The following is a 15,986-nucleotide window of genomic DNA, read 5'->3' on the forward strand; positions in this document are numbered from 1 at the left end:
AAACCAGGAAGACCGAGAGTGGACATACCTTTTCAAGTACATAAAAGGTTGTTATAAGGAGGAGGGAGAAAAATTGTTCTCCTTAACTGCTGAGGATAGGACAAGAAGCAATGGGCTTAAATTGCAGCAGGGGTGGTTTAGGTTGGACATTAGGAAAAACTTCTGAACTGTCAGGGGGGGTTAAGCACTGGAATAGATTGCCTAGGGAGGTTGTGAAATCTCCATCATTGGAGATTTTAAAGAGCAGGTTAAACAAACACCAGTCAGGGATGGTCTAGATAATACTTAGTCCTGCCATGAGTGCAGGGGACTGGATTAGGTGACCTCTTGAGGTCTCTTTCAGTCCTGTGATTCTATGATTTACAACTTTCTACACTGTAATCAGCACCTTCAATTGGCACCTGGAAATAGGTGTGTATGCAACACAGATGTAATGTGCATGCACCAAAACTACATATTCTGCACTGCGTGAAGGTTTGGAGTGGCATTCATTATATCATTTTCATTTTAGAGATAATTATGATCATGGACATGATCATTTCTTGGTAAAAAGTGGAATGGAGACTGGTTAACCCTTCCAAGGAGAGTGCCCCTGAGGAAGCTATCTTTTCTGCATGATCATACCTGTGTTAAAAGCCAATAATACTTTTCAGAGGAACTGTCACATTCATGCCAGTCATAATCTAGATCCTGATTTCCCCCACCCACATTTTCTTAATAAAATGTCAAAATCACATTTGAGAATCAGACACATCAGATGCAATAAAGGCAGCATATGGAAACCAAGTGGGGAGGGAGAAAAGGAGAAGATTAAAGATAGTACTGGAAAGAAATGATAGCCCCATCATTGTGGTAACCTCCCCTCCCTGTCCCAATTTATACTGCTCAGAGGAGTAAATAGACATTCAAAAAATAGCTAAGGGTAATTAACCAGTAAAGTTGTCATTTGCAAATAAAAAAACTCTGAAAACTTAGACATAAACCCAAATGGAATTTAGTGTACAGCCTTATCACAATCCATTCCAAATGTGGCACTTTTTGGATAAAATCTCAGTTTTAGACCTGCCATGATTTTTTAATACAAAAATTCAGCTATCTTCATTAGAGGTCTGCCGTTCATACAGCCTGTAGGACAATCTGGGATAATGGGTGCCTTTCAGTCTGCCTTCTTGGGCAGAAACTCTTTACTTTGAAGAGAGAAACATCCAGGGTCGCTGACCTTGCAAACTGGCTACCAGCCAGTCTTCTGGCCCAGATCCTCAAAAGGTATTTGGGCTCCTAATTTCCATTAAAATCACTGTCCACTAGGAGCCTAAATACCTCTGAAGATCTTTGCCTCCCTGGGTAGAGGGTTTTGAATTCTATTCTTTCTTGCTACTGGATGGGGTCTGCGTGAGCCTTGGCCTTGTTGGATCACACAATATGGTCTGGGGTGCCCATGTTACCATGTGCAAAAGGCACAGCATAGTTTTATCATATGGTTCTCTGCATAATGGAGAAAATAGGTGTGTAAAGTATACACACACAACCCTAGAAACATACAATTTTTTTTTATATCTCCACAGGGAATCTGTAAAACATGCTGCTATCAGGGCTCTACATGTAAATGATAGCAGGCTCTTCCCCTGCAAATTCTAATTCGTCAACAGGTCTGAGAGCCTGATGTTCAAAACCAGTACGTTTGACTTTGTCCCACTCCCCTTCTCTTTCCCCTGAAAGGAAACTGGGATATTTTTCAGACAAACTGGCCACCTTTGGGCGAAGACCTTATGGCAGGGGTGGCCAACCTGTGGCTCCTGAGCCGCATGTGGCTCTTCAGAGGTTAATATCCAGCTCCTTACCTAGGCACTGATTCTGGGGCTGGAGCTATAGATGCTAACTTTCCAATGTGCTGGGGGGTGCTCACTGCTCAACCCCCTGCTCTGCCCCAAGCCCTGTTCCCACTCCGCCCCTTGCCCTGAGCATGCCATGCCCTCTCTCCTCTGCCCTCTCTCCCATAACCACCTGCGCACATGAAACAGTTGATTGCGGGGAGGGGGGAAGTAGGCACTGATTGGTGGGGGCTGCCAGCAGGCGGGAGGTGCTGGGGGCTGGTGAGTGGATGGGGGTCTGCTGACGTATTACTGTGGCTCTTTGGCAATATAGATTGGTAAATTCTGGCTCCTTCTCAGGCTCAGGTTGGCCACCCCTGCCTTATGGGGATTCTTCTTTGACTCATCAGAATCATTTGAAATTTGAAAATATATCTTTCTGTCTCTTACTGAAATCAAGGGAGGCACAGCATGGTTCCTGTCTCTGTTGCTTTAGATGGGGAGGGTGCCTTTGTGCACCCTCTATAAAGTGGTCTTGTTCATACTCTGTATCTGCTGTGGAGCTCCTATGTTTCAGTCCTTAAAAAGCTCAGGAACCTCTGTATATCGTATCATAGCGTGCATATGTTTCTAACAAGGTTTCAACTTTCCTTGCTTTTCCTTGTCTAGGTCAAGATGACTGTCATACTAATTTATTTAGGGTGAATTCCCTTCCCCTTCTGAAGTCTGTTAGTATCCTGCTGTAGGTCTCAAATTTGCTTTAATGTTTTCTCTATTACGGCATAATAGTTCAATACATGTGAGTTTAAATTACAGTCTTTCACCAAAGAATACATGGTAATTTTAAAATCATGATCTTCTTCATACTTTGTTTTCTTTGCTGGTTGTAGAGCTGCTTATTCCAGGTGTCAGAGGCATATTATATCCTATAATTCATGTAAACTCTCTCTTTGCAGAATATTTTGACTACAAAGATGAGTCTGGGTTTCCCAGGCCCCCTTCTTATAATGTGGCCACAACACTGCCTAGTTATGATGAAGCGGAGCGAAGTAAGGCTGAAGCTACCATTCCCTTGGTTCCTGGAAGAGTAAGTTCACTTTGTGTGCTGAATGTCCCTAAAGGTCCATTCGTAGAATTTATACAGCTGAATTAACCTAAATACTTTGTTAATCAAAATCTTGATTTATTTTTTCTCATTGGGGGGTTTTCTCAGTGTACTACAATATTTTTTTGAAAAACGTTTTGTCTGGTCCACTGGCATCATGTAAGGCATGTCAATAGCACTAGTGCATGCAGTACTGATTAATTTGGCAGGCTGATACAGGCTACATGTGTAGCCTTACTGTTTTATCTTACAACTTACTAATTTGTACTTCCGAAGTACCTCCCATCAGAAGATCTCTCAGCACCCAATTTTCGAGTGAGTTCCTGTCGTTCAGGCTCAGGTGTCTTCATTGTTATGAAATGGGAGTTGGTAAAGCTTCAGAGGTCAGGGCTCATTTCATACCTTTGTCAGATAGACCATATCCTACCCAGTGATCAAATAAGAACAAAACTTGAAAAGTAGGTGGTCATATTTTGATTTCTTTCCTACCTTGTTAGGTAACTTGGCTTTCCTTATCACACCTACCACTTTTTGAACTGGCTCTTCTGGTCTGTGAATAATAAAATCCGTTGTCTCTGACAGGCGAGATTTTCCTTCTCTTCCTCCGTTGCGGTCTGCCCTCCTCCCTCGTGCTCCTTGATCACAGCAAACATTTGGTAGTAGTGCTACCAGCATCTGCTGTCTAATGCTAGTAGCTCTTCTCCCATAAGAGCCTGAGTCCCACTGAGACTGCATATGATGTTGTCCCAATGAGGGAAAATGTTAGAGAAAGACAAGGAGGTAAATTGTATGGTCGGTATTGGGAGTATCCTTATTTTCTTTTTTCTAAGAGGGGGGGGGGGGCTACCTAAAACAGGGAATCTCACCTGACAAGTCAGTATTTCATGTCTTATATAATCTTTAGCAATTGTTCAGGTACAAAGGGAGATGCAGAAATGTTGTTGTCCTTAAGGAGGGAATGAAAAGATATTCTGTACCCTTGCAATGTGAGCTTTGTGATCTCTGCAAGTTGATAGCCCTTTCCTGTAAGATCTTGTGTAAGCTCATAACCTCAGGCTTGCTGTATGACTTTGATTGCATTAAACCTGACCTCCCTCCATTCCCTTCTCCCTCCACTTTTAGGAGGATGACTTTGTGGCACGGGATGATTTTGATGATACTGACCAGCTGAGGATAGGAAACGATGGCATCTTCATGCTAACATTCTTCAGTAAGTACCCAATAGAACCTTGAGCTTTTCCTCAGTCCAGACAAGAATAAGTTAACCTCTTAATGTACGTTGTGTATAGCTGGAAAAACTAGATATGCCAGTGTGACATTCTGGGAAAGGAAGAATTTCTCTTCCTCCTCTAGAAATGATTGACTAGTCAGGCAGGTGTCAAACTCTCCAAGTTAGTCATGGGTTTCATTACAAACCCCATCCCCTTCTTTTTCTTTTTCTTTTTTTTTTTCCACTAAAGTGTATCCCCCAATATCTGTTTCTGTTTCTCCCTATAAACCTCATTAATAACATGTTGTGAAGAGCTGTTCACCTCCACAAGGCAGTGACTAGACTGTGGAGATGCACCTCTTCGTTCACTAAACCAATTCTTGCCTTATATATATCCCATCATGCAAACCAAAATTTCTAGCTGTAGGGTAATAGCAGTAGAAACTCCTACAAAACATCAGTGCCACTCTGTGATGTACCACTAGAGGGTGCTAAAGTATGGTGAATGTTCTCTCGTCCTCCCTCCTCTTTCCCTCCTGCCCCAAAAAGGAGGGTGCATAAAGGGAACTGATGATCAGGAGTTCCAAGGCTGTTCATTCACGTAGTATGCTGCTGACCATGCCATTGAGAGATCCTAAAACATCTCTGCTCTTTATGAAAACTAGTTATTTATTTGGTTCAGTCAAACTTCTGGGACTATGTTCTCTTGGTTGGGGGCGGCAAACCCATACTCTGAACTCTTAAAAATTGAGTTAGTTGGTAATGGATGAACATTAAAAGTGAAGTAGCTCTCAGTATTTTAGGAAAGGGCTAGTGTCTCAGCGTTTATTTCCAGTGCTTTCATGCTCTTCACATACATAGTGTAACTAAATTGTCATGAGTCGTTCTCGTAGTCTGAGTTAAAAGGGGATGCAGGCTTTCGTGGCTCAGAACGCACAGAGGATCAGATATTAAATCTAAGTTTGTCTGCTGTTCATAAAGATTTGGGGGGAAACCCTGATTGAAGCCAACAGGAAAAGATAAACACTCATTTCACTTGCAACAACTTGTGTGAAGTTTTAAATTACCTCCAAACAAGAGTGGGCAGGCAAAAGTCAGTATGTGGAAGTGGGGCTATTCCAATGACCAACATACATGTGACTGCGATGAAACACAAACAATAGAATATCTGTTATTCTGCTGGCTCCTGGAGGAACATGTACTATGAAAGATCTTGGCAGGGCTACACATGTGCCCAACACTGGAAAAACCTGTGATCTGTGGTGGAAGGACACGAGAAGAAGACAGCCTAAAAATATGAGGAGGCATTTAATAGATGCATAGATACCAAGGCCAGAGAGGACCACTGTGAGCAGCTAGTCTGAGCTCCTCTATAGCACATGCCATACAACTTCCCCAAAATAATTCCTAGAACAGATCTTTTAGAAAAACATCCAGTATTGATTTAAAAATTGTCAGTGGTTGAGAATCCAATTGTAAATTGTTCCAATAGTTTGTTTAATCGCACTGTTAAATTTTTACACCTTATCTCCAGTCTGAATTTGTCTAGCTTCAGGTTCCAGCCATTTTGACCTATTGCTTTCCCTTTGCTTTCTCAGTGGCTTTCCTCTTCAACTGGATTGGATTTTTCTTGTCCTTCTGTCTGACCACTTCAGCTGCAGGACGATATGGGGCCATTTCGGGGTTTGGTCTGTCTCTCATTAAGTGGATCCTGATTGTCAGGGTAAGTTAGTGCAAAAAAAAAAAAAGGGAGGGGGGGAGAGCCCAGACAATCATAAAGCCTCTGTGTATTTGCTACATTACTTAATAAGTGGCTCCTCTCAGTTCATAATTAAATAGCTTTTTTGCCTGGCAAAACTTACACCCGTAAAAACCTGAGTTACTGGGCTTTGTACTGTGCACTAAGCAGGGGTTTTTGGAAGGGGAAGAATCCTGTCCTTTCCCACCCCACGAGTAGGGGTACAGTGCATCTGTGGCTAGGGCCCCAACCCACATGCGTAGCTGCTGCCACTCCACACGCACTGTTGGCACCACTCAGTCTGACATTTCAGCTTCCACAAAGACCTCTGCTCTCTGACTTGTTCAGTGCGGTGTGGAGCTGACCTCCTCAGCATACAGGGGATATAAGGCCTCTCTGCATGGCTGCTCCCCTCAGGCAACCCACAGTAGGGCTAAATGGAAGGCATAGAGGGCTTTGTGCGGACTCTTCTTGCCAAGAGTGAAATTTGCCCTAAATCCTTCAGCAGTTCTTTTTTGAAGATTGGCCTGTTTGTTTCCCTGACCATCACAAAAGTTCCTTGGGGACTGTTTTGATTCAGGTGTAATTTTTAAATGACCCTTTCTGCTTGCTTTATTCTCATCTGACACAGCTGAGGCACATCTAGGAGTGTGCTTTGGGACTGGGGTCTGTGACAGATTGAACAGAGCTGGTAACATGACACTGCTCTGGTATGGTGTAATGGTCCTTGTTGTTGTAACAAATAAGAATAATGTGCCAGAGGAGCGCTGTATTTTTTATAAGTGTCTCTTTCTTATTAGGTAAAGCAGCTTGTGTAATATATAGGTGTCCGTTAAGCAATATTTGTTTAAAAGAGATACCACCTACCCCAGATGTTTTATTCTTGAAGTAAAAAAAAAATCCTCTTTGTGAAAATAAAGCCGGTGAAGAAAGCAAAGGCTTTTAACGGGGAAAGGAATGAAAAATTATAAAGCTATATCTTTGTGAAAATGTCAAGCCAATTTCTGTCCAAGCAAACATGTTGTGTGTGCAGCCTGTGACTAGAAGAATTGCAGGCAGATGTGCAAGGGAAACCAATAAAAAAAATTGGCTCTGAAGACCAAAAGCAAAGGGATTCAGAGTTAAGGTCATCACTTAATCCTTTTGTGCCAGGACTCAGATCCTGCAAATATGACATCTAGTGAGATAACTGTCTCCATTGTACAGTGCTTAGGTACTACAGGCGTCTCATACAGAAGACCTAAGTGCCATTTCCTGAGATAAGAAATGAAGTGAGAGAGACTGGCAGCCTTAACTGTGAATTTGATTTCAACCTTAGTATCTAGTTTTTCTAACTTATCCGTCTTCTGATTTAAACTTTAAAAAAAACCGAAAAATCAAGTTAATAATCTACCACTGACAACATAATGAAATTTGATTCTATAATTATATCAGCACCAAGGTCACTTTTCATTTAATAGGAAGCAGTTTTCCCAGTAACAGATTTTCAAGTCCGAGAATTTCTCATACCCACAAGAGCTTAACTTCAGCTTCACTGCTGTTTTGTTACATCATCCAACCTTGAACTGTAGTTAGCAGGGGTTACTACTGCAAGCCTGGCCTTTCGCTTCCAAAATTGGCAGAGGCTGTTAGGCAGCAGGGGGGTGAGGGAGAATGGGAAGAGCTGTCATTCAGCAGTGTCTCCCTACTAGCTGATCTCAGGAGAAGTATTGGTGAGTGTTGAACAGTCTCTTGTATATGTCTCCTTGGTCACAGTGGAGCAGTTTGGGGTTTGTGAGGAACAGCTATACATGACCCCGTTCCCTCAGATCAGTGTACACCTCTTACTTTTTAGCAATTAGGATTTGTAACTTGTGCTTATCTCACAGTAAGGCTATGTCTGTGCTTATGGCCGTATGTCGAGTACACATACCACATGCTTCCCGAGCACAGGTATAAATTTAGCAGTGTAGACGGTGAGGCACTGCTTAGGCAAGAAGAGTAAAGACACACCAGAACCTTAAGGTACATACCCTGTATGGCCTTCTATGCTCCCAAGAAATGCCTCCCTTGCCTATACTGCTATTTTAAGCAGTGTAGTATCCCACTGCCAGAGCCTTTCACTGTCCCGTATGGCTTCACACTACAGTGTGGATGCAGCCTGCTTTTCACTGTGGCTTGTGGATACACACATTTTACTGCTGCCTCCAGTGTAGACAAGGCCATAGAGGGCACCGTCTGGCTACCATTGACATCAGTGGGAGCAGGATTGGGCCCAGAAAGTACCAAGTGTTATAATTTCTGTTTTCTTTTTTAGTTCTCAACCTATTTCCCTGGTTACTTTGATGGTCAGTACTGGCTCTGGTGGGTTTTCCTTGTATTAGGTAAGTCCTTACAATATTTGAAGTTATGCCAAAAGTGACTTTTAGAGACAAGTGTTGTTGTTTTCATTACCAGATGTTTAAAGGTATAAGGCCAAAATGTTATCTTTTTAAAATGATTTTATTCTGGTAGTGAATGTCTTTGAAATTTGTGTGTGTATTTAAATTCCTCTACTGTCATCAAAAAATTAAGGAGTAAAAGCATACACATCCTCTCACCAAAAAAGAGTAAGAAAATCAGAGAGCAGCACTTCCTCACACTGACAGTAGCTGCTAGGAGTTGAGTCACTAGACTATGGCACTCAAGTTTTTAAAATGCAAGTAGACTGTGATTTGTTCTAAATCCTATACTGAGTCTCAGTCGCTCTTGGGACCATCATGAGGACTGGTGGGCCCTTTGAGAAATTAAGTATCAAAAAATATGTAGATCAACTTTGCTGCACCAAAACACCAGTTATATGGGTGCCAAGTGATACTTAACTTTGTAGTATCAATCTGAAATGCATGTCACTGTTCCAAATATGCCTCCTGGAGTTGTAACCAGCTGATACTCAGCAATTCTGTTCTTTGACTCTGTGGCTAATATTTAGCTGTAAATCTATCTGTGTGGAAGAATAAAAGTGATAGTACAGTGAAACTGGTACAAAAGACCACCTTTCTAAGGCAACCTGTTGCTGAAAAGACCACCCCAAAGTCTCCCCAGACATATTTAGTACAATTCTGCTGCATCTTTTTGCAGCTGAGTTTTGTTTTGTTTTGTTTTGGCTTTTGTTTTGACCCAGAGTCTTGCCTACGACACATTTTTACCTAATTCAAGAATCTTGCATGCTCTGAGTTTCTTGTACTGTACTAGGTAAAGGATTTCTGCCATCTAGCAGTGACTTAATTTGTTGCACACAAAGGAGGTAAAAGAATATTATTTAGTACTTAAGTAGCATTTTCCATCTGATGATCTCAAAAACTGGAAGTATTGATGAACTAAGCCTCCTGCAGTGAAAGGAGAAAAAATAATTGTAATAACATCAGAAACGTGTAGTGTGGAATCAGAAACCTTATTATTGTTTGTCATATTGGGAAAATGAGTAATATTTTTTTTATATATATTTTTCCCTTCAATCTTCTACTGAAATCTACCTCAAAGGTAATTCAATTCATAAACTTGCTGGGTCTGTTCTTTCAATGGTGCATATGGTAAATAAGATAAATCTCTTGTATCACGGTTTTCAGCTTTCGTTTCAAAGACTTTGTTCTGGAGCTTGATCCTGCAAACTCCTACTCAAGCGAGAGAACCCATCAAAAGTGGTGTATTTGGGGACTGGGCTTTTAATTCGTAATATTTTAATAAAATGCTTTTATTTTCTATAAGGTTAAATATAGAAAAAAGTATCACAACCAAATATATATTAGTAATAATAATCTCTTTTCTATAACACTCTTAATCCAGAGATCTCAAATCATATGTATAAGATAGATCGATATAAAATACATATAAACACACAAAATAAGCAGCAACATGACAGACGATAAGGTTTCTGGTTCCGCAATGTACACTTCTAATGTTACTACAATTATTTTTTCTCCTTTCACTGCAGGAGGCTTAGTTCATCAATACTTCCACAGTTTTTGAGAGCATCAGATGGAAAATGCTACCTAAATACTAAATAATACTCTTTTACCTCCTTTGTGTGCAACAAATTAAGTCACCGCTAGGTGGCAGAATTTCTTTACCTAGTATAGGGGTTCTCAAACTTCATTGCACCGTGACCACCTTCTGACAACAAAAATTACTTCACGAACCCAGGAGAGGGAAATGAAGACTGAGCCTGCCCAAGCCCCACTGCCCGGGGATGAGGGACACACACTAGACATAGCCTGAGCCCCACTGCTCAAGGGCTTCAGCTCCTAGTCAGGGGGCCTGCAACCTGAGCCCTGCTGTCCATGGCTGAAGCCTGCGGGCTTTGGCATCGGCCCTGGACAGTGGGGCATGAGCTTCAGCTCTGGGCCCCAGCAAGTCTAAGCCAGCCCTGGTGACCCCATTCAAAGGAGGTCGTGACCCACTTTGGGGTCTCAAACCACAGTTTGAGAATTGCTAACCTAGTATACGCAACTCGGAACATGCCAAGATTCTTAAATTAGGTAAAATGTGTCATAGGAAACACTCCAGGAACCAACAAAAATCAACTGCAGAAAGATGCAGCAGAATTGTACTGAATATGTCAGAGAAAATGGTACTGGATCTTTAGTGACATAATCATAAATTTCCAAGAAACATGACTACATTTCGTAAAACTATTCCTCATTTATTTGAGTTACTACCTTTTCTAAATTGGTTGATCACTAAAGCATTCATCCTAATTAGCAATTTAGATTTCCTTAGGTGACTTGCAGATTTGTAGAACTAACTTCTTGGTAATTAGGTTTACCCTTAAGATAAACTTTCTTGTTGTTCATTAATATGGAAATCCAAAACTTTAATATCATAGTTCAGAAACAAGTCTATAGTCAGTTAAATGCCACAAGTGCTAAGAATCAGAGGCCTTCTCTGTAAGACATTGTGAGATGGACTGTCCTTTCCTAAGTAGAGAAGAAAACATTGGAAATTATATAGATTCAGTTTCTTAACTGAACAAATGTGTTTTTTTTCCCCTTAGGCTTTCTGCTGTTTCTCAGAGGATTTATCAATTATGCAAAGGTTCGGAAGATGCCGGATACATTTTCCACTCTCCCCAGGACCAGAGTTCTCTTTATTTACTAAAGGTAAATTTTACACACTTTTGAGCTTTTTTTTTTTTTTTTGCTGTTTTTTGTTTTTGTTTTACTTTACTGGGCAATTTCTTTAGGCTGGGTCTGCTCTGCTATGATTTCGCAGGCCAAAAGCCAATGGCTGATATTTTTTTTTCCTGGGCTGCCAGCTACTCTACATACTTCTTAGTCCAGCTTCCCTATGACAGCACAGCAGGAATTTAATTTGAAGTATCAAGTATCTGCTCCAGAGTTTGATGAAGGGAATTTTAGATGCTTTAGATTCCAAGATTTGAAATACCAGAACAGATCCCTATTGCTTGCTACACTTGTGCACCCTGGAGGATGTGATTTTAAGAACTAGTAATGCGCTTGAAACATGTGACATACCTTCAACTTGAGTTAAGGTCACAGACCACGCCTGAGCAGAGGCATATAGCAATGTCTTTGGCTTATGTCCCAGAACCAGCACTTCATCTGGGTTTTCTGTATTACTCATTCTCTGCCAAGTTCTGGGAGAAACTCTGAAAGCCACTCCCACATGCCTTTAACTAATTGTAGTACCTGAATAATTTTAAGGATTTTTTTTTTTTTTTTTAAACGTCTAAAATTCACCCACTTTTGGGCTGCACATGAACATGTTGTCTTGTTCTTGTCTTTCGCTGAAATCTTGGTGGGACCTTGATGGAGGCTTAAGTAGTTCAACTTGTTTAGTGCATTTCCTTCTTACAATAGATTATGGCTAGGATTAACTTTCTTTCTCTTGAGGCAGAAAAAAATCCCTGTAAGTAAGAGGTTGCTTCCTAGATGATGAGTGCAACATGATGCTCTATGAAGCTAGATTTCCCCAGGACAGAGCTGAAGCAGTTGTAACCAGGGTAATAGTAGAAAAACAAAACTTTGAATCAGGTGTCATTAAATTGTTTGGCCTTCAGAACCAAGGCTTTGTTTTCCTGTTCCATTGTCACTAGGCCAGGAACCACACACATTGCAAGTGGTTCTGCTTTATTAAACGGAACCTGAAAATGCTATAAAAAGAAATTGCTGTGTGGTGGGTTGGTTTGCTTGGGTTTTCCCCTTCTTAGGGTTTGTGGTAACCTCTGAACCCCTCTTAAATTCACATTGTTACTAGCTGTACAGCCACTTATTTAATACTTGAATACTAAAGCTATTTCTGGTCCCAGCAACTCATGTTCTGCTCTTCTTCAAGTGACTTGATTTGCTTCTTTCCTGAAAGCAGCTCTTCATTTCTTATAGGAGTTGCTTGGTTCCTGGTCACATAGACCTTGAAGCCTACGTTTTGAAATGCAAGTAGTGATTTTGTGGCTACATTTTTGGGTGCCCAACCTGAGATACATTAAAGGGGCTTGTCTTTCAAAGTGTGGGTCCTCTGCACTTTCTGAATCAGGCCTCTTTAAGATGTCTCAATTGGGGCATCCAGAAACATTAGGTACTATGAAAATTTAGGCTTTGATGTTTCAACATGCCCTAAACTGCACTCTGTTGGACTCTTCAGATAAACCTATAATGTGAAATATTGAAGAGAAGCACCACACAACACTTCTGGTATCACTATAGCATCCTTGCTCAAATCAGATTTCTCTTTTATATTTTCTGGTGCCAGTGAAGGGAAGCAGCTGTTTCACTACCTACTTTCTCACAAGTTAAAAAACTTGATTATATATCTAAAAATGATTTATTATGAAAGTTGGAGGATGTTAGAGGTTAGCATTAAATTACAATTTGTCTTGTTCAAATTGAATGTAATTATATGTGAAGTGTACATTTGACTACAGAGAAGACAAAAAGTTTTATTACTGGATTTTGTGGCCCTAAATGTTGGATTTTCAGGCCTGTGTTAAAGCACATCTGTTTTATTTATTTAGACTTAAAACAAACTATACGAAGAGCTGTAGGTGCCCTGAAAGTCTTATAACAGCATAATAATGATCATCCAGCAACAACAACAGAAATCCTATCTGGATATACACAAACCGCCAGCCAGTAAATCAAAACAACAACAAAGTTCTTTCTACCCTCTTCACTCTCCTCATAGCTCCAGGAATATACCCCCATCCATCTCTAAAAATTCTGTCTTAAGGATGAAATAGGGGCTGATTTGTCCATAGCAATAATACCAAAGACTGACTTGTGTAAGTCAACTATTTGGACTGCATTGCATCCTTCTAAAAACATTACAGCACATATTTGATCAGTTCCCATGCAGCTGCTGTAGCTGCACATATCTCACTGGGGTTTCTACATCTGCTGTGCCTCTGTGGTCTGTGTAGGTGCTTTGTAGGAACAAAAGACCAGCTCTCCCACTTGTCCGTGTGTCGCTTTCTTCTCCTTCTGAGAGAGCTGAAGTAGACATCATCAAAATAAGGCTGTTCAATTGTTTTGCTTTTAAAATGCCCTTAAAGTCTCCGAGAATAAATAGCTGTGAAAAATGCTGACCACTGAAGAAAGGAAAATATTACTTCTAATTAGCGTTCACTTGTTAGTGCACTCCACCCACATCAGAACACCATTGATGAGAGCCAGACATGCTGAGCATAATAGAGGGGATATTATAAATACACTATTTGTAGTAATATTGAAGGTAGGTGGTGGAAAAAATCTCTACCTATGTATTGGGAACCTTGTGAGGAAGTTAGTGTTGTATTCTCTGCTTCCTTTTCATTAAAGAACTGTTCCTTTTAGAATTAGGTAATTTAAATTTGGTGATGGAATCCAGCATATCATAACCTTCTCCAAATATGCCTGTACTGATAGACCTTGCGAGGACATGGAATGAGGAGAGGATAAAAGATTCCAAAGCATGGCTCAGGCTTCCAGAAGAGGCCCAAGGCTCATTGCTTGCGAGTGGCTTGTGAACTTGGAGTGGGGATTTTCTGAGAATACTCCTTTTAGTTAACTTGAACTACAGGCCAGTGTGTATCACTTTAAAAAACAAAACAACAAACAGAGTTGTTCTTCAATAAAATCCCATCCACTGTGAGGGAGTGATAGAAGTGCACAGAACACTCTGGAACCTGTCACTGTTAGGACGGTGATTGTTGGTTTTAGTTTTCTGAGGGACTGGGGAGAGGGTGCTTTGTGCAAGTCAAAAGTAGTTAAAAGTAAAATGAACCGGGCTGAAAGCTTGGCATATGCTGTTTAAATACTGTGTTCTAATGGATCACGTTATCTATCACTGCTGGAAATCTTCCTGGTATATGACTGCATGTAGTTGGCAGACCAAATCAGTAGCCAAGCAGAGGATACAAACTACACTGTAGGTGTACTAGTTTCAGACTTTATCCTTGGTGCAAAAACATCCCAGCTAGAGTAATCGGGAAAGAGAGTTTAGGAGGTTTGGCTTCTCCAGTATCCCATATGTTTACTAGAATGTAGCCATATTAAGGGCGCAGACAAACCAAACCAAACATGGGGTCAAAATCTGCTCTGCCATTATTCAAATGCATGTTAACTCCAGTGCCTTGACTGATGTTACTATGGATTTACACCAGGAGAACCAAGATCAGAATCTGGCACGTTCTTTCTTTTTCTGTTGCTTTACGTTCTAAAGGGGTTTGAACTCTTTGAAATTGTCGAATAGGCAGAAAACTACTGTGTAATTGTGCCATCGCTGTAATCTTGTAACTATGCCTCAGATGCATGTCGTATGTCTTCCGACATCCTGCACTCTTTGTAACCTACTTCCTTTTCTTAACCAAAATAACAATCTAACTATAGTTTCAATATTCAATATCCTTCTCTGACAGATGTTTTCTGGCAAATGTCTTCCTGCGTTAGTGAATTCTCCCTCAAGAAGTAACAGGACACCTGCAGGAAGTGAATCAAGACTCTGAACACAAGAAAAAATAATCACCTGCTTTAAAATAAATAAATAAAAGTACTGTTTCTAGGTGTAAAATTTTAATAGTTAATGCAGAATTCTGTAATCATTGACTCATTAGTGGGCTAATGTTTGGAAAAGCTATTGCAGTCAAGTCTGTGATGTACTAATAATGCCTTATATAGTATTTGTAGTATAGCATGAGCTATGCTCCTCTAGCCACTAGGGGGTAGTCTTGCTTTATGTCATTCTCCATCTTAAAAAATTATTCTGGAATCCAGTATTTTAGTGTAAAATAATGTATAATGCTGGCTGTTTTGAAGGGGTTTTCTCAAAAGTTTAGAAGACTGTTTTGTTATGACTACATTTCTGCATATACTTATCTGCTGTTAAATCTAAAACTGTCCTGTCTCTATACCTGAAAGTAAAATCTGTGTGCACAATAGATTGATTATGGCATAATTGGGGGAAAAAGTATTATTCTGAAGGTGGCACCAGTATTGTTTTTTTATAGTCTCTTCTAAACCTTGCAGGATATTTTACTTTCATACTGCATACTTTTTGGACTATATAGGGATTTTCGCAATATACGCTGGTAGTGTAAAGCTCAAAGATCACAATGCAACTTTGGATGATAAAATTTGACCTTGCAAAAAAGAGGTCGTTTTTTTTTTTTTTTTGGCTTTGGGACTTTTGAGATGATCCCTAACATACCTGTAATTCTTGCTTTTATAATTTGTGTTAGCAGAAACTATGATGCATTATAAATGTAGATTTAATGTGCACTTTCGTGCTTTCTGCCAAGTGGTAATTCACTTTGGAGTTTTACTATGTTAAAACTGTAAATATAGCAGAATGTTAATAAATGTCACTTATGTAGCAATTTTTGCTGTAGATAAGTGTTTAATTTAGAAAATGAAGTTTATTGGAATCTGGATATCAGCTGCCAATACAGTCTGTTTAATGTCTTGCAAACCAGTGTGGTACAAATGGAACTTTGTTTTCTGTTAGAAGAAAGTTTTCTACACATCTATTTCCTGAAATTCAAGGTCTTTCTTCCTTTATATAAACAGTTTGTCAAGTCCTTCAGGCAACGACCAAATACTAGCTATCCTTCTGGCATTTTCAAAACGAGCGGTTATATGAACAATTTTAAATTGTTTTTGTTAGTCCAGAATG

The 15,986-nt window shown here is 40.2% G+C and overlaps 1 protein-coding gene across 1 annotated transcript in view; it reads left to right on the forward strand.

Annotated features, from left to right (window-relative positions):
* NDFIP1 (Nedd4 family interacting protein 1) overlaps positions 1–15,252 on the forward strand; it is a 31,996-nt gene extending 16,744 nt beyond the window's left edge. Inside the window, exons 3-8 of the mRNA XM_084637729.1 lie at positions 2,768–2,898; positions 4,039–4,126; positions 5,725–5,849; positions 8,161–8,227; positions 10,876–10,981; positions 14,734–15,252. Coding sequence (XP_084493855.1) covers positions 2,768–2,898; positions 4,039–4,126; positions 5,725–5,849; positions 8,161–8,227; positions 10,876–10,979 — 515 coding nt within the window. The 3' untranslated portion in view covers positions 10,980–10,981; positions 14,734–15,252. The remainder of the gene's footprint in view (positions 1–2,767; positions 2,899–4,038; positions 4,127–5,724; positions 5,850–8,160; positions 8,228–10,875; positions 10,982–14,733) is intronic.
* Positions 15,253–15,986: the final 734 nt, after the last annotated feature.

The sequence above is a fragment of the Lepidochelys olivacea genome (genome assembly GCF_965140295.1).
Source record: "Lepidochelys olivacea isolate rLepOli2 genome assembly, chromosome: 8".
NCBI classification, from domain to species: domain Eukaryota; kingdom Metazoa; phylum Chordata; order Testudines; family Cheloniidae; genus Lepidochelys; species Lepidochelys olivacea.